At 44.5% G+C, this 23,666-nt stretch overlaps 1 protein-coding gene across 3 annotated transcripts; it reads left to right on the forward strand.

The window, feature by feature from the left end:
* Window positions 1-11,576: 11,576 nt before the first annotated feature.
* Window positions 11,577-21,644, forward strand: LOC125510676 (alpha-N-acetylglucosaminidase-like). 3 transcript variants are annotated; one of them, XR_007284695.1, is made up of 19 exons: window positions 11,577-11,955; window positions 12,057-12,133; window positions 12,512-12,723; window positions 13,204-13,325; window positions 14,031-14,116; window positions 14,612-14,706; window positions 14,966-15,047; window positions 15,890-15,996; window positions 16,201-16,231; window positions 16,588-16,705; window positions 17,390-17,440; window positions 18,201-18,310; window positions 18,437-18,563; window positions 18,663-18,761; window positions 19,318-19,428; window positions 19,515-19,747; window positions 20,157-20,192; window positions 20,266-20,605; window positions 20,694-20,772. XR_007284695.1 is itself a non-coding variant. In XM_048675924.1 (19 exons), exons 1-19 carry the CDS (start codon window positions 11,641-11,643, stop codon window positions 21,431-21,433), a joined length of 2,529 nt encoding a protein of 842 aa, XP_048531881.1. In that variant the 5' UTR covers window positions 11,583-11,640; the 3' UTR covers window positions 21,434-21,644. The 3 variants fall into 3 exon arrangements, 2 of the variants coding, with proteins under 2 accessions (XP_048531881.1, XP_048531882.1); XM_048675924.1 differs by lacking the exons at window positions 20,157-20,192; window positions 20,266-20,605 and adding exons at window positions 21,021-21,099; window positions 21,198-21,644 and having other exon boundaries at window positions 11,583-11,955; window positions 20,694-20,931; XM_048675925.1 differs by lacking the exons at window positions 20,157-20,192; window positions 20,266-20,605 and adding exons at window positions 21,021-21,099; window positions 21,198-21,644 and having other exon boundaries at window positions 11,584-11,955; window positions 18,437-18,539; window positions 20,694-20,931.
* Window positions 21,645-23,666: the final 2,022 nt, after the last annotated feature.

The raw sequence follows: 23,666 nt of genomic DNA on the forward strand, positions 1-23,666 counted from the left end.
GATGCCCTTCTCGGTAAGGCTTCAGATGCGACTTTGCAGAGTCTGCACTTCATTGACGGATCCCCAGTCCAATCCCTTATTGACCCATGAAGCGAGCTGAATTGGAGGGCCGGGTCGGAACGCAGGTGTGGCCGCCCACTTGGGGCCTCGTGGCTCGTTGATATAAAACCACCCCTGCTGCCATAGGTCGGAAGATTTGGCGAAAGATCCTTCGGGCCAAACCGTGCCGACCAGCTTCCCTATTATGACGCTGTCGCTCTCTGCCTGCTCCTCCTCTGCCACCTGCGACCTCACATCAATGGTCTTGAGCCACAAACCATAGTGCAGATGAGTCCGGAGTAAGGCCTCACATGTGACGATAAATGTCGAGATGAGGAGAATAGAGTCCGGGGCCAGATCGTGAAAATCTAGTCCATAGTAGAACATGAGCCCCCGGACGAAGGGGTTAAGCGCGAACCCTAGCCCGTGAAGAAAGTGGGATACAAATACTACCCTCTCGCCAGATCTTGGGGTCGGTATGACTTGCCCTTGTGCCGGAAGCCGATGAAATATTTCCGAGGTCAGATACCTCGCTACGCGGAGCTTCGCAATATCCTCCTCTGTGACAGAAGAAGCCACCCACCGGCCCTGATAGTTGGATCCGGACATGACTAGGGCTAGTGGCGATTGGAACCTGAGGGTTGGAACTTGGGGTGGCTGGGGTTGAGGAAGAAGCAAGCGCAAGGGAAGAAAACGAGACTGGGTCTCTATATAAAGGCCCCAAATATTGGGCGTCTCCCCCGGGTCTCTAAACTTACCTATCACCATGGAGTTGTACCCAGGGGACGGTTGGGTTACCCACACCTGCATTAATGAAAATCCCGTAAATAAAGGGACATGATCTCTGCCTTGACGAGACGTGCCCGTAAAACCGCACCCCGAGACGTGGGGCGGCTCACTAGCCGACGGTTGGAAATAGTAACCGGGCAGGCATGATATGATATCATGAACAGTTATCAACAAGTTGGGCTCGTGGGGTATTATATTCTCTGCCATTATATACACAGGTCCGGATATACTTACTTCGTCCGAAGACTATTCAAGAGTTCGGAAGGAGGGAACCCGCCTTGCAATGCCGAAGACAAATCTGCGCGCCGGACTCCTCGTCATTGAAGCCAGCTTCAGGGGCTACTGAGGGAGTCCTGGACTAAGGGGTCCTCGGGCGTCTGGCCTGTTATCCTTTGGTCCAGACTGATGGGCTGTGAAGACATGAAGGCCGAAGACTGCACCGTGTCCGGATTGGACTCTACTTGGCGTGGAAGGCAAGCTTGGCGAGCGAAGATTCCTTCTTATGTAACCGACTCCATGTAAACCCTAGATCCCCTTGGTGTCTATATAAACCGAAGGGGATAGTCCGGAAAGGACACGACATATACTCATTACCATATTCATAGGCTAGACTTCTAGGGTTTAGCCATTACGATCTCGTGGTAGATCAACTCTTGTAATACTCATATTCATCAAGATCAATCAAGTAGGAAGTAGGGTATTACCTCCATAGAGAGGGCCCGAACCTGGGTAAACATCATGTCCCCCGTCTCTTGTTACCATCGATCCTAGACGCATAGTTTGGGACACCCTACCCGAGATCCGCCGGTTTTGACACCGATAGCCGGCTTATGCATAATTCATGGCATGACCTTGTTATGTGTATCTGCAGCTCAAGATGTCGGGTCACAAGGGAACCATCATGATGCATGGGATCCGTAGGATAGCCCTGGAATGTGAAGAAGGGGATGCGGCTTATGCTGAGTCGGTTTGTGCAACAGAGGAGTTAAAATTTTACAAAGACAATGTTGACCCGACAGATATGACGTCTTTGAAAAAGCCCACCACAGAGCATGATTCGGTTCTCAAGTTTAAGTCAGCAGACGATACCAAGATGGTTGATTTTGTTCCTGGCGACTCATCCAAGCAGTTCAGCATCAGTGCTAATCTGGACCCGAAATAGGAAAGCGCGCTCATCGAGTTCATCCGTGAGAACCGGGACATCTTCTCATGGAAGCCTTCAGACATGCCGGGTGTACCGAGAGAACTCGTTGATCACACTCTTAATATTGATCCAAAGTTTAAGCCGGTCAAGCAGTTTCTTTGCCGTTTTAATGAGGAAAGACGGAAGGCCATCGGAGAAGAAGTAGCTCGGCTCTTGGCAGCTGGGTTTATCATTGAAGTTTTCCATCCTGAGTGGTTGGCTAACCCGGTGCTGGTACTTAAGAAGAACGACACTTAGCATATGTGTGTGGACTACACGGATTTAAACAAGGCTTGTCCAGCTGATCCTTTTGCTCTCCCTCGTATTGATCAGATTATTGATGCTACGGTGGGTTGTGAGCGTTTGAGTTTTTTGGATGCTTATTCTGGTTATCATCAGATCAAGATGGCAGTTAAGGACCAGGAGAAGACAACTTTCATAACTCCCTTTGGAGCATTCTGCTATGTGTCTATGCCTTTTGGGCTCAAGAGTGCCCAGGCGACTTATCAGAGATGTGTGCAAAATTGCCTTCATAACCAAATTGGGCATAATGTTCATGCTTATGTGGATGATATTGTGGTGAAATCCAGAGAGAAAGAGACATTGATAGATGATTTGAAGGAAACCTTTGATAATCTTCGGGTTTACAAGATGATGCTTAACCCGGCCAAATGTGTCTTTGGTGTGCCGGCAGGTAAGCTTTTAGGTTTTTTGGTGTCCAACAGAGGCATTGAAGCTAATCCGGAGAAGATCAAAGCCATTACTTCTCTGGCTAAGCCAGCGTGTGTCAATGATGTGCAACGTCTGGCGGGTCATATTGCGGCATTAAGTCGGTTCATAAGCCGGATGGGAGAAAAGGCCATCCCTCTGTATCAGATGATGAAAAAGACAGATAATTTTGTCTGGAGTGATGCTGCTGATGCGGCGTTTGAGGTTTTAAAGAAGCAGCTGGTTGAGCCGCCCGTGCTTACTGCCCCTATTGATAAGGAGCCTTTGTTGTTATATGTGGCTGCTAATAGCCGGGCTGTCAGTGTTGCCATTGTGGTAGAAAGAAAGGAGGCAGGCAAGGAATACCCGGTTCAAAGGCCGGTTTACTATATCAGTGAGGTGCTTACTGAGTCCAAGCGGAGATATCCGCACTGGCAGAAGCTTGTATATGGGGTGTTCTTGGCCAGTTAACACTATTTTCTGGGTCATCCCATCACTGTGGTTAGCTCTGCTCCTTTGGGAGATATCATTCAAAACAGGGAGGCAACTGGCCGGGTTGCTAAGTGGGCTATTGAGCTTGGACCTCACGGGTTAAAATATGTGCCTCGCACGGCCATCAAGTCTCAAGCGCTGGTGGATTTCATCAATGATTGGACAGAGCTGCAGATGCCTGAGGAAAATCCAGATAACACGTATTGGACTATTCACTTTGATGGGTCCAGGTAATTGGAGGGCTCGGGGGCTGGAGTTATTCTTGCTTCCCCTCGAGGTGATAATTTTTGTTATGTTCTCTGTTTGATGTTTCCTTGTACTAACAATGCAGCTGAGTATGAGGCCTTGCTCCATGGTCTTCGGATGGCTAAGGAGATGAATTTAAGCCGAGTTAGGTGCTTTGGCGACTCAGACTTGGTGGCTCAGCAAGTATCTGGTACTTGGGATTCTAAGGATCCACTCATGGCGGCTTATCGACGAGAGGTGGACGTTATTGCTGGTCATTTTAAAGGCTATCAAGTTGAGCACGTCAATCGGAGGAAAAATGAAGCGGCGAACACTTTAAGCCGGTTGGGTTCTCAATGTAAACTGGTGCCGCCTAATGTCTTTCTTGATGTTTTGCATAACCCGTTGGTCAAGTTACCTACGGAGGAGGATTTAGCTATTCCTGACCCGGAAGCTCAGTTGGTGGCGGCTCTTCATGTAATCCCGGATTGGACAGTTCCTTATTTGGCTTATATGACCCGGGGCGAGTTACCTGAGGATGAAACCTTAGCTAGGTAGATAACCCGGCGGTCTAAGTCATGACAATTGTTAATGGAGAGTTACATCATCGCAGTGTCACAGGGGCGTTTCAACGTTGTGTCTCTCTAGAAGAGGGTTGTGAGATCTTACGATAAATTCACGAAGGAGATTGTGGTCATCATGCCGGTTCAAAATCCCTTGTGGCTAAAGCTTTCCGTCATGGGTTTTATTGGTTAACAGAAGACCTCGTCAGTAGGTGTGATGGATGTCAGAAATTTGCACGACGAGCCCATGTGCCGGCTCAAGAATTGAGGATGATTCCAATTACTTGGTCGTTTGCAGTTTGGGGGCTTGATACGGTTGGACCTTTCAAAAGATCCAAGGACAAGAAGACCCACCTTTTGGTGGCGGTTGATAAGTTCACTAAGTGGGTAGAGGCAGAGCCGGTCAGTAAGTGTGATGCGGCAACGGCGGTTCAATTCATGAAAAAGGTGATCTTCCGTTTTGGCTTTCCACACAGCATCATAACAGACAATGGCACGAACCTACCTAAAGGTGCTATGGAAGAATTTTGTCAACGTGAGCACATCCGGCTTGACGTGTCGTCAGTGGCTCACCCTCAATCTAATGGTGAGGCGGAGAGAGCCAATCAAGAGATCTTGAAAGGCATCAAGCCCCGGCTTATGGTTCCCCTGTAGAGAACGCTGGGTTGTTGGGTAGAGGAGCTGCCTTTCGTGTTATGGAGCATCAATACCACCCCAAACAGATCTACGGGATATGCACCTTTCTTCATGGTTTATGGAGCAGAGGCAGTTCTCCCTAGTGACATCTTATTGTAGTATTAAAACAAGTGCTAAAACTACTACCGCGCAAGTTTCCTACGGTTTTTGGATCTAAACTATGGATCTAAATAAAGAGAAGGAGGTACAACGATGAGCACTGATGAACACCGATGAACACCGACAAACCCTAATGACGGATCCATGGCGAGGGACAGAAGGCTTATTGATGTTGTTAGACTAGCGGAGTGGCGCCGCAGTTTTCTAGTCTACTCAGGGCGATGCAGCGGCCAGAGTTGAGGTCAAGAACGGAGATTGACGGCGGCGAGTTTTGTACGGGACAACGCGTTGCAAGGAAGAATAAAGGAGAAGGAGAAGAGTGGAAGGTGGCTCTACGGTCCTATTTATAAGGAGACAGAGAAACAGGCAGGTACGAAAGACGAGGAGGCCAAATGATGGTTATCCAGCTACTTGGACGCCTCGATTTTTGAGAAGACACTAAGATAAAGATCCGTTAAAGATGACATCGTGGCGGGTTTCCGAAATTCCCGAAGATGACGTCATGGCGGGTCGCAAGGTTTTCACAGCAGATGTGGAAGAATTTTTCTAAGTCTTGAAGATTGACATGAACAAGTTCAAATCAACCTGGGGCCTAATGTTGGGGATATAACTATTAGGTATAACCTGCCCAGGAGGGGCCGGGCCATCCCAATGACGATTCATCACAATGAAGCCCAAGATCATATGGCGGTTCATAGATAGGCTTAGTAGAGGTCCCAGACCCGAAGGCGGCTTAAGGCCCATGGTGGTAAACCGCCATGTATGTAAACTTGTATTGTAAGGCATATGAGAAAAGTCACCGAGCCAGATACGTTAGATAAACCAGCCGGGACTCTGAGGGCCGTAGGGCGTTAACCCGTGTATATAAGGGGACGACCTAGCGGTGGCTTAGGACAAGAAACAACATATCGAGAGCCGGGTCAAGCGTATTCGCTCCCTGCTCATCGAAACCCTAGCAATACGAACTACAAACTGGACTAGACTTTTACCTTCATCGCAAGGGGCCGAACCAGTATAAACTCCCCGTGTCCTTTGTCCTGATTAACCCCTTTAAGCTAACCTCATCGCGACAGCTCCACGACTAAGTCCTCACACTAGGACATCTGCCGTGACAATTCCACGACAGTGTATATCTTTTGAGTAGTTTATTATTTACTTTTGAGCGTCACTTATATTTCTTGGAGTAAATTTACATCATGCACTTGAAATTAAATATATGTGTTGAGAAATAAATATGCATCCTTGAAGGAAATATGCCCTAGAGGCAATAATAAAGTTGTTATTTATATTTCCTTATATCATGATAAATGTTTATTATTCATGCTAGAATTGTATTAACCGGAAACTTAGTACATATGTGTGAATACATAGACAAAACAAATTGTCCCTAGTATGCCTCTACTTGACTAGCTCATTCATCAAAGATGGTTAAGTTTCCTGACCATGGACATGCATTATCATTTGATGAACGGGATCACATCATTAAGAGAATGATGTGATGGACAAGACCCATCCGTTAGCTTAGCATAATGATCGTTAAGTTTTATTGCTATTGCTTTCTTCATGACTTATACATATTCCTCTGACTATGAGATTATGCAACTCCCGAATACCGGAGGAACACCTTGTGTGCTATCAAACGTCACAACGTAACTGGGTGATTATAAAGATGCTCTACAGGTGTCTCCTAAGGTGTTTGTTGGGTTGGCATAGATCAAGATTAGGATTTGTTACTCCGTGTATCGGAGAGGTATCTCTGGGCCCTCTCGGTAATGCACATCACTATAAGCCTTGCAACCAATGTGATTAATGAGTTAGTTACGAGATGATGCATTATGGAACGAGTAAAGGGACTTGCCGGTAACGAGATTGAACTAGGTATGAGGATACCAACGATCGAATCTCGGGCAAGTAACATATCGATGACAAAGGGAATAACGTATGTTGTCATAAGATTCGGCCGATAAAGATCTTCGTAGGATATGTAGGAACCAATATGGGCATCCAGGTTCCGCTATTGGTTATTGACGAGAGAGATGTCTCGATCGGTCATGTGTACATAGTTCTCGAACCCATAGGGTCCGCATGCTTAACGTTCGTTGACGATATAGTATTATATGAGTTATATATGTTGGTGACCGAATGTTGTTTGGTGTCCCAGATGAGATCACAGACATGACAAGGAGCTCCGGAATGGTTCGGAGGTAAAGATTGATATATAGGATGATATGGTTCGGCCAAGGGGTGAAGCCCATGAGGCTTTAGGTCGGTGCAAAAGGAGTTTTACTGGGGTCGGGGGGCCAAACGCCGGAGACCCTGGCGTCTGGCCCTGGTCCAGACGCCGAGGCCCATGGCATCTGGGCCATACGCCAAGGATTGTGGCGTTTGGTCCTGGAGTCCGTGTGGGACTCTTGCCTTTCGGGCAAAACCGACTTTGAGGAGGCTTTTGCTCCAAGTTTCGACCCCAGGGCTCAACATATAAATAGAGGGGCAGGGCTAGCACCAAAGACACATCAAGAAACACCAAGCCGTGTGCCGGCAACCCCGTCCCCTCTAGTTTATCCTCCGTCATAATTTTCGTAGTGCTTAGGCGAAGCCCCACGGAGATTGTTCTTCACCAACACCGTCACCACGCCGTCGTGCTGCCGGAACTCATCTGCTACTTCGCCCCTCTTGCTGGATCAAGAAGGCGAGGACGTCATCGAGCTGAACGTGTGCTGAATGCGGAGGTGCCGTACGTTCGGTACTTGATCGGGACGGATCATGAAGGTGTACGATTACATCAACCGCATTGATAAACGCTTCTGCTTTCGGTCTACGAGGGTACGTAGACACACTCCCCCCTCTCGTTGCTATGCATCTCCTAGATAGATCTTGCGAGAACGTAGGAAAATTTTGAAATACTGCGTTACCCAACAATCCTCACCTTAATTTATCAATATAAGTGACACTTTGATAGGTCATATCTTCAATTAAGCAGGGAGTTATATAACAACGGCTAGAAGCACAAGTTGCATAATTAAATTAAGCAAATCATATTGTGGTGGCAAGTATATCTTAGTGACGGACGGATGACTGGCTTGGCACATGTTCACACATGTTTGATAAATTCCAATTCAGCCTTGATGGTATTTAGGTTTGTAGATTATCATCATGATTATATTTTCTCAATGAAATTACTATTTAAGAATTATAATTGTGGTTTCCATGCTCAATCTTATGTTGAATACTATTTAAAGAAACAAAGAAAAATCAAAGTGTTGGACTGGACTCAACATGAGTGTTTCGAAGCTCTCTGCAAACTGGAGTACAACCTCATTAGAAATTTTGTCGCCACATATTGATGTAAACATGAAAACAACCTCCCCAAGTTTAGGCTTTTGCAAGCCCAATGAGAGCTCATTGTGGAAACGATGATACCTTGGAGCCCAAGAGTGGCTCTACGTGGTGAAGTGGACGTTAGTTCTTAGTAGTGGCTTAGAGAGGGTTGGCGAGGTCGCTCATGTTGTTAAGCTCAGAGGCGTTTGTATATGTAGCATACGACCAAACTCCATCATCATCTTCAGGTTGCACCTCATGTTCATGTGCGAGTTTTTCTTCATCTCACTCTTCAGGCATGGCCACATTAGGGTCCTCCTCTTCTTCTTCTTCTTCACCTTGCGCATCATAATGCAAAATACCTTCCTCAATCGAGAACCGTTTATGCATGGGAGTCAGAAGCAAATGACCAACTCCAAGGATACAAATAAGGATTATATCATTCCTAATGACAACCATACCACCGCTATGGAGAACTGAAAAGAGAAACAAAACAGTTACCATCTAATGGACGTAACGCACCCAAGTCGAGACCGAGTGCATTGTTCAAAATGGTGATAACTCCTCCGCAAGTGATGTCTCCTCGCGTTTGGTTGGCCCAGTGGCTAAGATGGAATAAGAGAATGGCGCCCAAGTTTGGCCTCATGTTGGAGATTGATCGCGGAGCTTTTCCAAGTATAAGCATATTTTTTTCATTCACTTTTGAAACTTCTCCACATGCCTGCAACATGTTAGCAATAACATAGTAGAAATAAAAAATAGGAATTTCAATGCAAATGGCCATAGAAACTAGGCAATGGACACTCATGCTATAATAGTAATGTTGCGGATGGGATTGCAACATATCTGAGCAAACCGAGTATGGTCGTTGTAGAGGCACCCCGGCCCCCGCGCCGCTCCTTCCCCGGGGCGACACGGGCGGCGGCCCCCCGTCCCCCGCAGCCTCCCCCTCTCCCCGACTCTCTCTTCCTCGCCGTCGCCGGTGGCCTCCGGCAGGCAAAGCCTGTGCGGAGCCGGCGGCGGCGGGGTGCGCTCTCTGGCTGCTGTCGCTCGAGAGAAGGGGATCTCGCGGGCGATAGGCAGCTGTCCGGCGCTCGGCCTCGGGGCGGCGTCCTGGCGCGCAGCGGAGGTGGTCTTCGGCGCACGGCGAGGCGTTTGGTCGTGGCGGTGGGCGCGCGGCTGCGGGCGCGGTCGCGGTCATTCGCGCTTGGGCGGTCCCGATCTAGGACATCGCGGGCGGCGGCTGGCGGAGACGGGCGGCCGGCGTTCGGCTTGGCGTCGGCTGCGGCCAGAGGTTGGGGCGCCGGGGCGGCGGCCTCGGTCCGGGCTCCGGCCGTGACCTGGGAGTGGACGGCGCGCGTGGTTGGGCCGGCTCTCGGCTCTGGATGTGAGCGTGGGGCGCAGATCCTTGGCCGGGCGCGGCGGTGACTGCGCGCGGCGGGCGCGGTGGCTGGTGGGGCGCGACGGGCGTGGCATCTCCGGAGCTCGAGGTGTGCTGCGGTGCAGGGCCTGCTCGTCTACCATGCTACTTCGCTGGAGCTGCTCCGATCTGGATCTGGCCTTGTTGGTTCTGATCTTGCTGCTGCTCCTTGCGATGCGATGGTTGCTGCGGCGGTGGTGGTCACTATGGTGTTGCGGTGGTGGACGGCGGCTACGGCCAGGGGGTGGTGCGTGCCTGGGCGCGGTGGATCGTGGGATCCCGTGGCTAGGGTGAGGTCAGCCTCAGCAGGGGTGGTGATTGGTGGGCGGCGGTCGGTGGGGGTGGTGCTCTCCGGGAGAAATTCTTGCTCCGGTCTTCATCGGAGCCGGCGACGGCGGCGCCCGCAGGTGTCGTGATCTTTCTTGGAAGCGTCGCCGTGGAGGTGCTCCTCCCCACGGCTTTGGCTCCGGAGGGAAACCTCAGATCCACTGGATCGGGCGATGGAGGCGTCTTCGCGTCTTTCTCCTCCTTGGGGGCATCGTCTCGGAGCCGGCTACGACCGAGAGACTAGTGGATTGCGGCATCTTCACCGTGGATGGTGGCATCTTCGCCGCGTGGTTTGCTGAGGCGGGGCGCTGGTTTCTGGTTGGCAACGATGATGGCGTCGAGAGGAGCTCGGGTCACGGCTTGGACTTCGGTAGCCGGTTCTTCCCGGCGTGTCCGAGGTGCTCTTCCGGTTTGCAGAGGGCACGGTCGGCGCAAGTCCTGCATATCTTCCTTGTGAGGCTCGCCGTCAAAGTCGGAGTTGTCGGTTGCTTGCGCGTGTGGCCATTTGGTGGCATGTGCCGTCGGGGTTGTGTCCCATGTCGGTGGCCAGGATGGCCGGTGGTGCCCATGTCATGTGGGTTGGGTTGTATCGGTTTTAGCCCGGTTTTCCGTCAATTAACCGGGCAATTCTCTTCTTCTTAATCAATGAAAATGGCAAATATTTTGCCTCGTCTCAAAAAAAAAAGTATGGTCGTTGTTGTCTGAAACCGAAATGAGTGCACCACTCGATGAGATACACATCAAAGTTCCGGACCATGATGCGGAAATGGGATCCTGTCTTCTCGCTCTCGTGGGAAGTTCACATAGTGTGTGTCAAGGTGCTAAAAAATTCAAGCATCAGCCAGCGATAAGTAGGAATGTTCTAAAAGAAAATTTTCCACAAGACCGCACTAGCATATAACAAACTAAACTCATTACTTATATCGAATATTTCATTGTTTATGTTCTGATGCACGACTCGGTTCAATCAGGAAAACTCTCCTTATTCAGCATGCTAACTTTCAAACCTGTCTATGTAAAATGCTCCTACGTTAATAACACCTTTATATGAAAAAAAACTGGAACATCCACTGCTCAAATGCGTTCGGCGGAAGGTCCAAATTGCCGTCCCACTGCATTATAAAAAAACAAAATTAGCATTCAATAGTGCCGAAATGGCATCATTCATTTTTTATAGGTCGCATTCCTGCAATATCTTTGAACTTGTAATTTCATATGCCAATAGAACGTCATCTTCTTAAACATTGAATGTTTTCGGGTTTATTTTCAAACTTTGACACATGGTTTTCACAACGTTTTCTTTGTAATTTGGTTTTCATGTGATATATTTTCTCCTCGGTGAAATGCTTTTAAATTACTCCCTTCGATCCATATTACTTATCGCTTATTTAGTACTACTAAATATAATAGGGCTTCACTGTAATTTTAGAAGAATGACAGTTTGGAGCTACTAAATATATGTGTGTAAAATTTTAGAATGAAATACCTTGAGATGAGGTATGTGCAAAAAGAACAAATTCATGGACTTTTGGGATGAATAGTATTCCGGATCTTGTGCCTCCTCGTATGTCTGTATATTTTTTTGAAATGTAAAATATGAATTCTGTTGAATTTTGAATTTTTAAAAAACGGCCTCCATGTAGGCCGAGCTCCAAAAGCAGTTTTTTTTAGGGACTAACAAAACATGCTAAAGAAAATGCAAACCTCCACTGCTGTTGGGCAGAAGGTCCAGATTGCCGCCCCACTCCATTATCAAAACTTAATAATTCGTCGTCGCGTTGATGCAATCGTCGTCATCGGAGATGCCTCACGCCTGCAGCTGCGAAGACCAAAGAACCGAGCCGGAGCCACTGGCCGGATTCGCCATGAGACCGCCGCCGTCTCCCCCTTTGCTCCCCTTACTCCTGCTTCTCCTTCTCCTCCCGTCGCCGCCGGCTGCGGCGGCAGCGGCAGGCCCCGCCTCGTTGGAGGCGCTCCGCGCGGCGGCCGGCCGCAGGGCCGCGTCGCCGGCCACGCAAGAGAGGGCTGCCGCCGGGGTGCTCCGCCGGCTCCTCCCCTCCCACGCGCTCAGCTTCCGGTTCCAGATCGACCCCAAGGTTGGAGCACGTCAACTCCGGATATTTCACCTCACTGTGACACTGCCACTAGCAGTATTGCTCGGACAGAATCAGTGATTGTTTTGCTTTCATTGCTCCAGGGCGGCGTCTGTGGCGACTCGAGCTGCTTCAGGATAAGCAATGTTGATGGCTCGAGCAAGGGCGGTGCAGAGATTCTGTATGCTTCTCTCCCTTATTTTGTGTGCACAGAACCATTGCCTGCTCTGTGGTCTAACTTTAGAGAAAAGTGTAGCTAGTTACTAGTACTAATTAGTTGCTGTGATTGTCTAGCATTGTGTTCAAGTGATCTCCACCTTATATATGCTGATGAGTTTGGAAATAGCAATTATATGCCTGATCAAGCAGTGTTAAAAATTGAAGGCGTTTCCCTCGAAAAGCAAATCATTGTGTTCGACTCCCGGTTCTTCAGTTGAGCATGGAGAGATGAACAGAGTGAAAATTCGCTAGCATGCAAGTTACCAAGAGTACAAATTTCTGATGTTTCCATTGCAAATAAAAATAAAGGCAAATGCACTCACCTCTTCATGATGTGCAGGATCCAGGGTAACACTGCTGTTGAGCTTGCATCTGGACTCCATTGGTACCTCAAATACTGGTGTGGGGTGCACATTTCTTGGGATAAGACTGGTGGTGCACAACTGGCGTCAGTCCCTTCGCCTGGGTCTCTGCCACGAGTGAAGGAAACGGCTGTCAAGGTTGAGCGCCCTGTTCCGTGGAATTACTATCAGAATGTCGTCACTTCCAGCTGTGAGTTTTTTCGTGGTTTAGTTTTTTTTCCAGCTCTCGTTGTCTCTGTTTCGCTCGTAGTTACTAATGTCTTGAACTCCTGGTTCAAGTCCTTCATTGTAAATACACCTCTCATGTTGATTTGCTAATATCTCTCATCACCTATTGCGCTCCAAAAAATGATTCCCTTGGTGCCATATGGATTCCTTGATCATTTAGGAGTACTAGAAAGTAAATGCACCGTTCAGTTTTTACTATCATGGCTGTTTGTTTTGACACGAAAGCAATATAAATCTATCTGCTGATGTAAACACACATGAGGAATTGTTTGGTCTTGTACAATTATGTCCTAATAAGTTTTAGTTCGTTAACTCTTCCCATTTTATAGATGTACATTTTGCCCTGTACACACATTCTTTTAATTTAGAAATATTCCTGAAATCTTGCCGTTCTATTCTTTGCATGGATTCCAATGTTCTTTTCCTGATAAAATTCCTGTAGACTCCTTTGTGTGGTGGGATTGGAGAAGATGGGAGAAAGAAATTGACTGGATGGCACTTCAAGGAATTAACTTGCCTTTAGCGTTTACTGGACAGGAAGCTGTTTGGCAAAAGGTTTTTAAGGTAGAGCGATGAACATCTTTAACTCTGAAATGTTTTGTCAAAAATTGGAGCGTAGTTTTGCAACATGATTCAACTAGTCCTCTGGCTGAGAACTCTTAGAATAATTTTGCTGAAGCAACATATGATTAAAAGTGAGCCAAAGCTGGACCAATTTAAAGCCCATCTTCATTCTGGCTTCCTTACTGGGCCCAGTTCTCACCCGATTTATTCAGTAAATTGATCAGTTTGGGCTGGCTCAGTCCAATAGACAGGACCTGGCTTTTTTTGCATGTGAACAGCAGTTCTACAATACAGAATTACAAATGCAATTTACACTGGGGAAGATTAGAGTTGAATGCTCCTGCAGTAGAATAATAGACTGGATAATCATTTACCTTGACTTAGTGTCTGCACTCTATTTGGGAATGGGCATAGTAGCGTGATGATTGCCCACATTCTTATCTTTCATTTACAATTTTGCATAAACTTTTGTGGAAACAATAGAACAATATATATATATTGTAATTACTCAACACAACTTGTATGGTTGCTGACCAGTTTGAAATCTTCAAACATGACAAACCCAAAAGTTATATTTTGTTAGATGTTCCACTGTTCTTAGTTTTCCCTCCATGTCATAGTGGAATTACTTATGATGTGATTTGTATTTTACTTTTGAACTTTTTTGTTGATTGATCACTTCTTAATTATTGAATTCCATTCCAGAGCTTTAACGTCACCGACAGAGATTTAGATGATTTTTTTGGTGGACCAGCTTTCCTTGCTTGGGCTAGAATGGGGAACTTGCATGCGTAAGTTAAAATTAAATTTATTGAAGACGACTTAATTGGCAAATAGTTGCTAGATAAATATCACAGCATTACAAATAAATAAGGATACATTGCCTCTGTTTTAGCATTTTGGTGATTAGCTCATACCGGAGTTATTTGCCTGGTGTATTTTCTTCGGGCAACCGGCTTGGCGTCATCATTCTGGAATCAATATCGTACTGGTCATTGTTTAGATCTTTAGTTCCTCTTCATGTTATTAAATTAGATAATCCTGAATGAATACTAGAAAAAGATTTTCTTTGTACTGGAATATTTTCCTTTTGTGTAAATATTTCCAGATGACAAACAATTGCTGTATATTTTGCCTTCAAAAGCATTTTGACTATATTGTAGGTTTACACAGTTGCCTCGAACACTATGTTGGTATTCTTGCAGTAACACCTGAAATGCTAAATGTGATTATTTGTACACGGGAATCATTCGACAATATAATCATATGTTTAAAAAAAATTGTAGATGGGGTGGGCCACTTTCACAAAATTGGTTAGATCAACAATTGGCACTGCAGAAGAAAATATTGTCTCGTATGATTGAGCTTGGAATGGTCCCAGGTATGTTCTTTTACAGTCCAGAAATCAAAATTTCTGTTTTTTTCTCTATTAAATTTCTGCTAGTTAAACCTGACATATGCCATCAGAGCCTGGTTTTCCTTCTATCATTAAAGTTTTCTCATTTGTTAATATTATTGCCATCTACTTCTAATTTTAAAGTCATGTGTTCTTGAGTATATTATACTATTGGTAAATTGTTAATATAACTCCCTAAATATTTGATTCAGGTTGTATACTTACAGTGTATTCCATTTTTCAGTTCTGCCATCATTCTCAGGAAATGTACCAGTCGCGTGTAAAAAATTGTTTCCATCTGCCAGCATAACTAGACTCGGTGAATGGTAATATACTGTCATGTGCCATTTCTGCTGATATTTTCGGGAATTTTGTGCTCAGTATAAGACTGAAGACTGAAGTTACTAGAATTTCATCTTTATGGCTAACCTTTGTATCGCTCAAAAAATATCTATTGTTACGTTGGAGCCAGAAGCCCAGCTTTGGTGCCCATGCATTCATGATGTCTTTTGCAAAGTATTCGAGTGTTAAGTACTCCCTGTGATCCGAAAAAAGTATCGTGGCTTTAGTTCAAATAGTTCAAATTTGAACTAAAGCCAGGACACTTCTTTTGGATTGGAGGGAGTATTATTGGAACATCCGAGACAGATAAAGAAGTTTCAGACCTTCAGGTTTTTTAACTTGTAATACTTATCAACTTGCCATTTTACTTAGTTACCATATGGGGCTACAAACATAGTTGCCCATGAGATAGTTATTTAAGGGCCAACTTTGCTTAATGGATAGCTTGGGATTATATGGCCAATATCCTTATTGGTGCAATAGAAGGGCAAAATCAGATTCAACTTCTTCACAACTCCCGAAACAAAGAACTTCTTCAAACTAGTTTTCCTTTTGCAGGTTTCTTCGCGCTAGCCTAAAGGTCTAGAAGACTAGAACTATCAAATCAACATGAGCTGGCAGTATTTGTGTCTAACATTTTATGGGTTTCAACTCTAGCCTACCCCAACTTGTTTGGGACTGAAAGGCTCTGTTGTTGTTAGGAATAAAAATAAAATATCAGTTGACTACAATTTCAGTAAACAAACTTATTTGACATGGATTGCCGGAATGAAGATTTTTCTACTTCAACCCTTGGATGCTGATATTTACATATTCTTTGCTTCAGGAACACAGTTGATGGTAATCCTAGGTGGTGCTGCACTTATATTCTTGATCCTTCAGATGCATTGTTTATTGATGTGGGACAGGCTTTTATCAAGCAACAAATGAAAGGTCTGCATTTCTATTGGTGGATAGAAACTGGACTTGATTTGGTCCAATTTCATGCAACTGTCCCCCCCCCCCCCCCCCCCCCCCGAACCCCCCGAATAGCTTCATAAACTTGCTGAATAACTAATCAAACCGATTTTTTTATGTATGTTTTCATAACCTATACTTGGTTCTAATTTGTCTTTCATCTTTTTTGGATACATGCAGAATATGGTGACATCACCAGCATCTATAATTGGTAACTCATACTAATCTGGTCCTCAACAATATTGCATCAGTGTGTTGCATTAATGCTCTGTGTTATTACTTGTTGGATTACACAGTTTGAATACAATATACTACTCCCTCCATTTACTTTTCAGGGCATAACATTTAGAGATTAAAACTTGCAGCATTTTACCATCAGTTAGTCCAAGAACATAATCATTACTGGTGCATTATGTCTGAAATTTGTTAACATGTCCACTTGTTTGGCATTCTGTTTATTTATGGCATCGATGTTCATTGCTCGCTGCACTGCTTTGGCTTTGTAGTTTATAGAGCAACTGAGCAAGTCCATTTTGCATGCTTTACAGTCAAAGTTATTTCTTTCAGTGACACATTCAATGAGAATACACCACCGACAAATGAACCGGCATATATTTCATCACTTGGTTCTGCTATCTATCAAGCAATGTCAAGAGGTAACAAGGATGCAGTGTGGTTAATGCAGGTATGCTGCTTTACTCTTCTTTGACACCCAAAAGTATAAAAGATTATGTATTTTGTATAACAACAACAAGTCCATAATATAGTATTCCCTCAGATCCGAATTAATTGACGCAGCCTCTATACAGTGTCCTCTACACATTGTACAGAGGCTGCGTCAATTAATTTGGATCGGAGGGAGTACTAGTATTTTGTGTCAATTGGGTGTTACTGACGCCTTTTGGGGCCAGTCCTATTCAAATTTTAAATAAAGCCACGACACTTATTTTGGGACGGAGGGAGTAGTATTTTGTGTCAATTGGGTGTTACTGACGCCTTTTGGGCCAGTCGTACAGACGCTCCACACCGCAAGATTGGGAAGCAACCAATTAGCCTCATCTTCCTTTCTCTTTCCATACTTACCTTAGCATATATTTTTGTTATTACTTTCCCTTATTACTTAGCTAAGTTTGTTATCCACACCATAGGGTGGAGATAAGTATAGGAATTACTCATACTCATACGGTCTCCTGACCTTGTTTGTAAAAAAATAAGAAAAGATAACGTGAAATTCTGCCCTGTGATTGATCAGTGAAAAGCCACTTACTCCAAGCCACGGTTTATATTTTACAGCAGACATGATTTTCATGAGCACGGTTGGCAAATTTAAAGAGTAATATAATCTCTAAAGCTCCTTTCCTTCGTTCAGGGTTGGCTATTTTACTCGGACGCAGCTTTCTGGAAGGAGTCTCAGATGAAAGTGAGTTCTTATTTTTGCTTCTTTCTTTTTGTATCTTGAGCACCAACAGAAATGAGGTTACTTGTAAAGTAAAGGTTAATGCAACCTTAGTTTTAACTTGTAGCAGAAAAGTCATACATTTAAGTTCAAATAAAAGCAAAGTACAAGAATCATGTAAATAGTAATAGAGTAAAATACACCAGCGGTCCTAAAAGTATTCGAAGTGTGCCATCTAGGTCCAAAAGTTTGAAAACGAACACCCAGGTCTTAAAAGTCGTTGAGTCGTGCACTGCGGCTCCTAAACATATCTGACTAGGCAACATGGTCCTTTGACTGATGCCACGTACACTGAATTGCCACATGGGGCAAACTGACCGAGCTATGAATATATCAAAACAGAGTTACAGTATTCAGGGTCTTTGATATATTCATAGCTCGGTCGTTTTCCCCATGTAGCAATTCAGTGTACGTGGCAATTTTGATATATTCATAGCTCGGTCAGTTTGCCCCATGTAGCAATTCAGTGTACGTGGCATCAGTCAATGGGCCATGTGGCCTGGTCAGATGTGTTTAGGAGCCTCAGTGCACGACTCAACGACTTTTAGGACCTAGATGGCACACTTGGAATACTTTTAGGACCGCTGGTGTATTTTACTCATAATAATAGGGACATATATATCACATGGGAAAATACACCAGCATGTGAGCTTCTATAAGACTATAAGTAAAGCTGCTGCGTATCATTTAGATGCGGGTAAATCTTGCTTCTTTTGCCTTGCAGGCACTACTTCATTCTGTCCCAATTGGTAAGATGATGGTCCTTGATTTATTTGCTGATGTCAAGCCCATATGGCAAACGTCCTCCCAGTTCTATGGTGTACCATACATCTGGTATGTCCTCTCTCTCCAGTTCTCAAACTTTTTATGTTCTTACATACACTATTAGTATTAAAAATACTAGTTATCCATTGTGCCAACGAAGTTAAGTAGTTAACTAATGATCATTTCTTAAATTAGGTGCATGCTACACAATTTTGGTGGTAATATTGAAATGTATGGAGTACTAGATTCAATTTCATCTGGCCCTATTGATGCACGTAGAAGCTACAATTCAACAATGGTTCATTTTACTTTCATTCCTTATGTAAATTTACTAACAGCAAGGGTCTCCTTTGCCTTTCCCTACAGAAGCAGTTAAAAAGATCTAATGGGGTACTTGCATTTAATCCTTCCTCTTATTTAGGTTGGTGTTGGCATGTGCATGGAGGGAATAGAGCATAATCCAGTTGTTTATGAGCTTATGTCTGAAATGGCATTCCGTAGTCAAAAGGTCGAAGTTGAGGTACACATTACAAATGCGTCTGGTCTCTGGTGTGTAACGGATTATGGTTTACTCCTATGCCATCAAACTAGAAGAAGTTTTTAACTTCATAGAGGGTTAATGTGAGCCTGTGCTTTAATTCATAAGGTTTCTAACTCAAAAGATTAAATTTTAACTAATCTGGTCTAAAGGTTGCTTCTGATATGGCTTTCTTTATGTTGTCCTGCATTTTCAGTAAGACCTTTGGATTAACTGATATTTTCTTATCGACAAGATCAATGTTGACAATTGGTGTTATAAAAGAAGTTTAAAGAGTATCAACTTATAATTTTAATTGATAGTTATTCTTTGGTAGAAATCGTTTATTTGGTCGTGTTAACTTCAGGCTGAATGAGGTACAAACTTTTGTACAGATCAGTGTGGCAGTGTCTATGTTTTTTTTATTTTACAATCTTGCTATGGCTTTGCTCGGGTTGCTGCTTTGATTCTGTCTATATTTTCCATTTGCTGAAGTTCTTGACCACCGCATTTGTTTTGATAGGTTGATTACCATCTAATCTATGTCTTTATCTTCCAGGATTGGTTAAAATCATACTCCTATAGGCGATATGGCCAATCAAATGTCGAAATACAGAAAGCTTGGGCAATTCTGTACCATACGATATACAATTGCACAGATGGAATTGCGGTTTGATTTCATACAGATGCAACTTTATTGCAGTCGTGCAATGCTTGCTGACATATTCATGTATCCTTTTCATATGTTCATTGCAGGATCATAATAAAGACTACATAGTTGAATTTCCAGACATCAGTCCAAGTTCTTTCAGTTCCCAGTATTCCAAACGAAAAATTATCTCACATGTGAGGAAACATCCGAGGTTCTTAGGCGAGGTCTCTGCAAGCCTACCACAACCGCATCTATGGTATTCTACGGAGGAGGCCGTCAAATCCCTTGAACTATTTCTTAAAGCAGGAAATGGTCTTTCAGAAAGTCTCACATATAGGTATGTCTCGTCGTAAGCATTGGTTCTTCAAGCATTTGGATGTCATGCATCCTCTTTCTTGTGGCATGCATCCTTTAAACTTCTTGTGTCAGCTTATAAAATTTTGAGCCATTGTCGGTTCTATTCCCGAAAAATGAACTGGTGGTTTCTAAAATACCGACTCTTTTGAGAATTAGATGTTGTGGTGTTTCACCCGTTCATTCTGATTTATGTAAATCACACCAACTATATGCATGAAAGAAACATAGGTTTTTCTTTAGCTGGAAATAGGGGTACAATTTAGTTAGTTCCTAGGAGGGTCACTGGCAAGTGGACAAAGAAGGTTTTCCTGCCTATTTGATCTCCTACATGTTTTTCACAGCTGCTTACGTCCACACGTTAGTTAATTTCAATCATGTCAAATGATCAGGGCACAAGTGAAGTCAGTAGTTCTGGTTAAAAAAAAGTAAGTGGTCAGCTCACATATGCCAAGTTTGGAATAGAAGGGAAAATGGCTGAAAAGTGGGACTCGCTTGTAGGTGGCATGCTTGCTGCCCTAGTTATGCAGTGGCGGAGCCAGAAAGATGGGATCAGGGGGAGCCAAGTGATGTTAAAACAGGTTGGGGAGGGCCAAACCTTGAGCAGCAACCAACCACCAATTATACACTGTTCATAAGCAAACTAGCAGCAAATACCTGATGTTAGAGAGGGCAGGGGGTGGGGGCCCTGCTGGTCCCTCCTGTCTCCGCCACTGTAGGTATGTATGTGGAGTACTCCTGACGAAGAGGCAAAAAAAGGGGGGCAGATAGGCAGGGTGCTATCATTGTACAGCTTAGTCAAAGTGAAGCTTCGACAAAAATAGGGTGACCACACACAAAAGTATGAATATACTCTTAAATACCCCCAAAAAATGTTACACTTCTGGTTATGATTCTCTACTGCTTATTAATGGTAACGCTCATCGCAGGTACGACCTCGTTGATTTGACAAGGCAGTCACTGTCAAAATTAGCAAATAAAGTGTACCTTGATGCTATGGATTCTTACCAAAAGAGGGATTCAAGTGGTTTAAACTTCCACACAAAGAAATTCCTCGAACTCATCATGGATATCGAGACGCTACTAGCTTCTGATGACAATTTCCTGCTGGGCCCTTGGTTGGAAACTGCAAAAAGCCTTGCTATGACCGAAGACGAAAGGAAGCAGGTGGGTCTCTTTCGCACACTTCATGTAGCAGCTGGATCCTGGATCAATCTTTTTCTCTTATCGTGCACTGAATCAAACTATTTTATCAGTACGAGTGGAATGCTAGAACACAGGTGACAATGTGGTACGACGACACAAAGACCGAGCAGAGCAAACTCCATGACTACGGTAATACTGAGTAGATCATAGTACTATACTTTGGAAGTCCACCCCTGCATTGCTAACTATACAGACCTTTTTGTTTTTCAAAATATCCTCGTCGCCAGCCAATAAATTCTGGAGTGGGCTTCTGAAGAGCTACTACCATCCAAGGGCATCTAAATACTTCACCCGGTTATCGAGAAGCCTCCAAGAGAACCGGAGTTTTCAACTGGAGGAATGGAGGCGAGATTGGATCTCGTACTCTAACGAATGGCAGTCCGGGAAGGAGCTGTACCCTGTGAAAGCCACGGGTGATGCCTTGGCGATCTCCAGATCTCTCTTTGCAAAGTACTTCAGGTAGATGTGGGCTCCGGCCACAAAACTACGAGGAATGTTTGTTACAAGTAAAGCAAAATAATGTACGCATGAGACGTTGTGGAGTGAACGGCGTACATCTGCTCTTGATTCCGCAACTAGTCCCATCTCATGTAAAAGGTTCAGCCGTCAATACTTTTCCCAGTGGGTACATCGAATAACGAAATTGAAACCTTTGATGTGATGTTTCAAGCTCAGCCAAATCTGTCCGCCTTATCATTTACAAGTGCACTGAAGTAGAGTTCGATCCAGGCTCAGGATGAACGCCGGCGGCATGCTTAACACATGAAAGTCGATTGGTTAGTGGTGTTTCCATAGGCGCATGAGTGAGTAACGCATAAGAACTTGCCCTTAGGATGGAACAGCAATTGGAAACGGTTGCTCCATACCCCATGGACCGAGGAGCATAAGAAGAAATCAGCCCAGGCAAGGATCACATTAATTAGCTAGTTGGTGAAGCAATAACTTACTTAGACAATGATTAGTAGCTGGTCCAAGAGGATGATCAACCACATTGGAATTGACGGAACTAGATCCTCTTAACATAGAGGAGAAATGTTAGAGAAGCTACAATATCCTAACTTGCCTTCTTTCAATCCATATGATTAAGGCTAAAATGACTTAAATTAATTTGCATATTACTGATCTACTGTGGACATTCATAGTAATTACATACAAACAAATTGATGGTGAAATAATACTAATTTTAGATAAATATATCTACAGTAAACAACCTGCTAATAGTCCATAACTTTCCTTCTTCATATTACACTAAGCTAGCATTGTAGCACTATGACTTTCCTTCTAAGTTAGAGGATCCGGTTCCGGAATTGACACACGACCCACTCCTATGGGACATGGGACTCGAGTACCCATATTTCAGTTTCTGCAACTTGATTCGGGAACGGAATGTTTTCTTATCTTATACCTATAGAGTAAACAAAATTCTTACATAAAGAGTAAAATTCATCTATGACCATTGAACTTGTTTTGTGGGCGCAAAATCATCACTGAACTCAAGAATTGCCATGTTCGAGTAAATAAAGTAGTTCTAGCTAAACCTGATCATCCTTCTGGTCGGGCTTGACAAAGCCCAAAGTGAAAATCCCAAGCCCAAGCCTGGGCCGAAGCATGTGAACAGTGCACTTCTCATTTAAAATAATTATATTCAAGGTATTCAAATACATAATAATACCTATTTTTAATTTAAACAATTATTTAAACCTCATTTAGGCTTTATTTGGGCTTTCAGGCCAGGCTTCACGCTGAAAAGCTGAGCCCGAGCCCAACCCAGATGTCGAGCTTTCGAGCTTGAGCACCGAGACGAGAAGCCGATGCACATATCTAGTTCCAGTCATGCAAATAAGCTCACTAGAGACGTTTTTCGATGTATTTTGCCTAATGTTACCGCCAGTCATGCAAACAAGATCACTAGAGATCTTTCCGGATGTATTTTGCCTACATGTTACCGTACAACTCGACGTATTAGGACCATGTGCATGAGTCTCGGGTTTTTTTCGCAATTATTCGGGGTCGTTGGGTCATAACTACGGGCAGGTCACATTTTCTAGGATCCCTTTGTCAAAATACCGCACATTCTCACTTGAATTTTGCACTTTACTCCATGTGCCTGTTGGGGAATGTGTTAAGATACTCTAGCGCAAAACAAAAAAATCTACCACGCGAACATGTTGTGGAGATAGATTATGGGAATGACTTTTACCACTAGACGCGCAGTCATGACAACGGAATAAGAGTTGGTGAATTGTGTTCCCGTCTCCTCCTCGGGGATCCCTCGAACAGCTCCTTAAGGTTCTCTTGAACGGTTTGTCAGAGCATGCAGGTGCAACGCTTCCAAGGTACATATGTGTGCAAGGAGGACTGTCGGGCGACAAACATGGGAATGGCGACGCCTACGGGTCGACGACGATGAAGACAAGGGGCGCTATCAAGCTACGGACATGTGCTAGTTGGTTTGGGCGCAAGGTCGACCGCCCTAGGCATTCTGAGCTCCTCTTTGCCACTTGAACTGACGGTTGCACCGATGAGGAGGAAACTATCAATGCCGGACAGCATGAGGCGGAACCGCTGTGACACATGTCGGATCTGGCTATGATCTATGACAACATCAATGTGGAGCCTCTGGCCGCGGAACTTATCACCCAGTAGTGGTTGGGCTTCAAGTGAGACTTCATGTCCTTGCTATCCGCGACGGTGCG

Source organism: Triticum urartu, chromosome 5 (genome assembly GCF_003073215.2).
Source record: "Triticum urartu cultivar G1812 chromosome 5, Tu2.1, whole genome shotgun sequence".
Taxonomy (NCBI): Eukaryota; Viridiplantae; Streptophyta; class Magnoliopsida; order Poales; family Poaceae; genus Triticum; species Triticum urartu.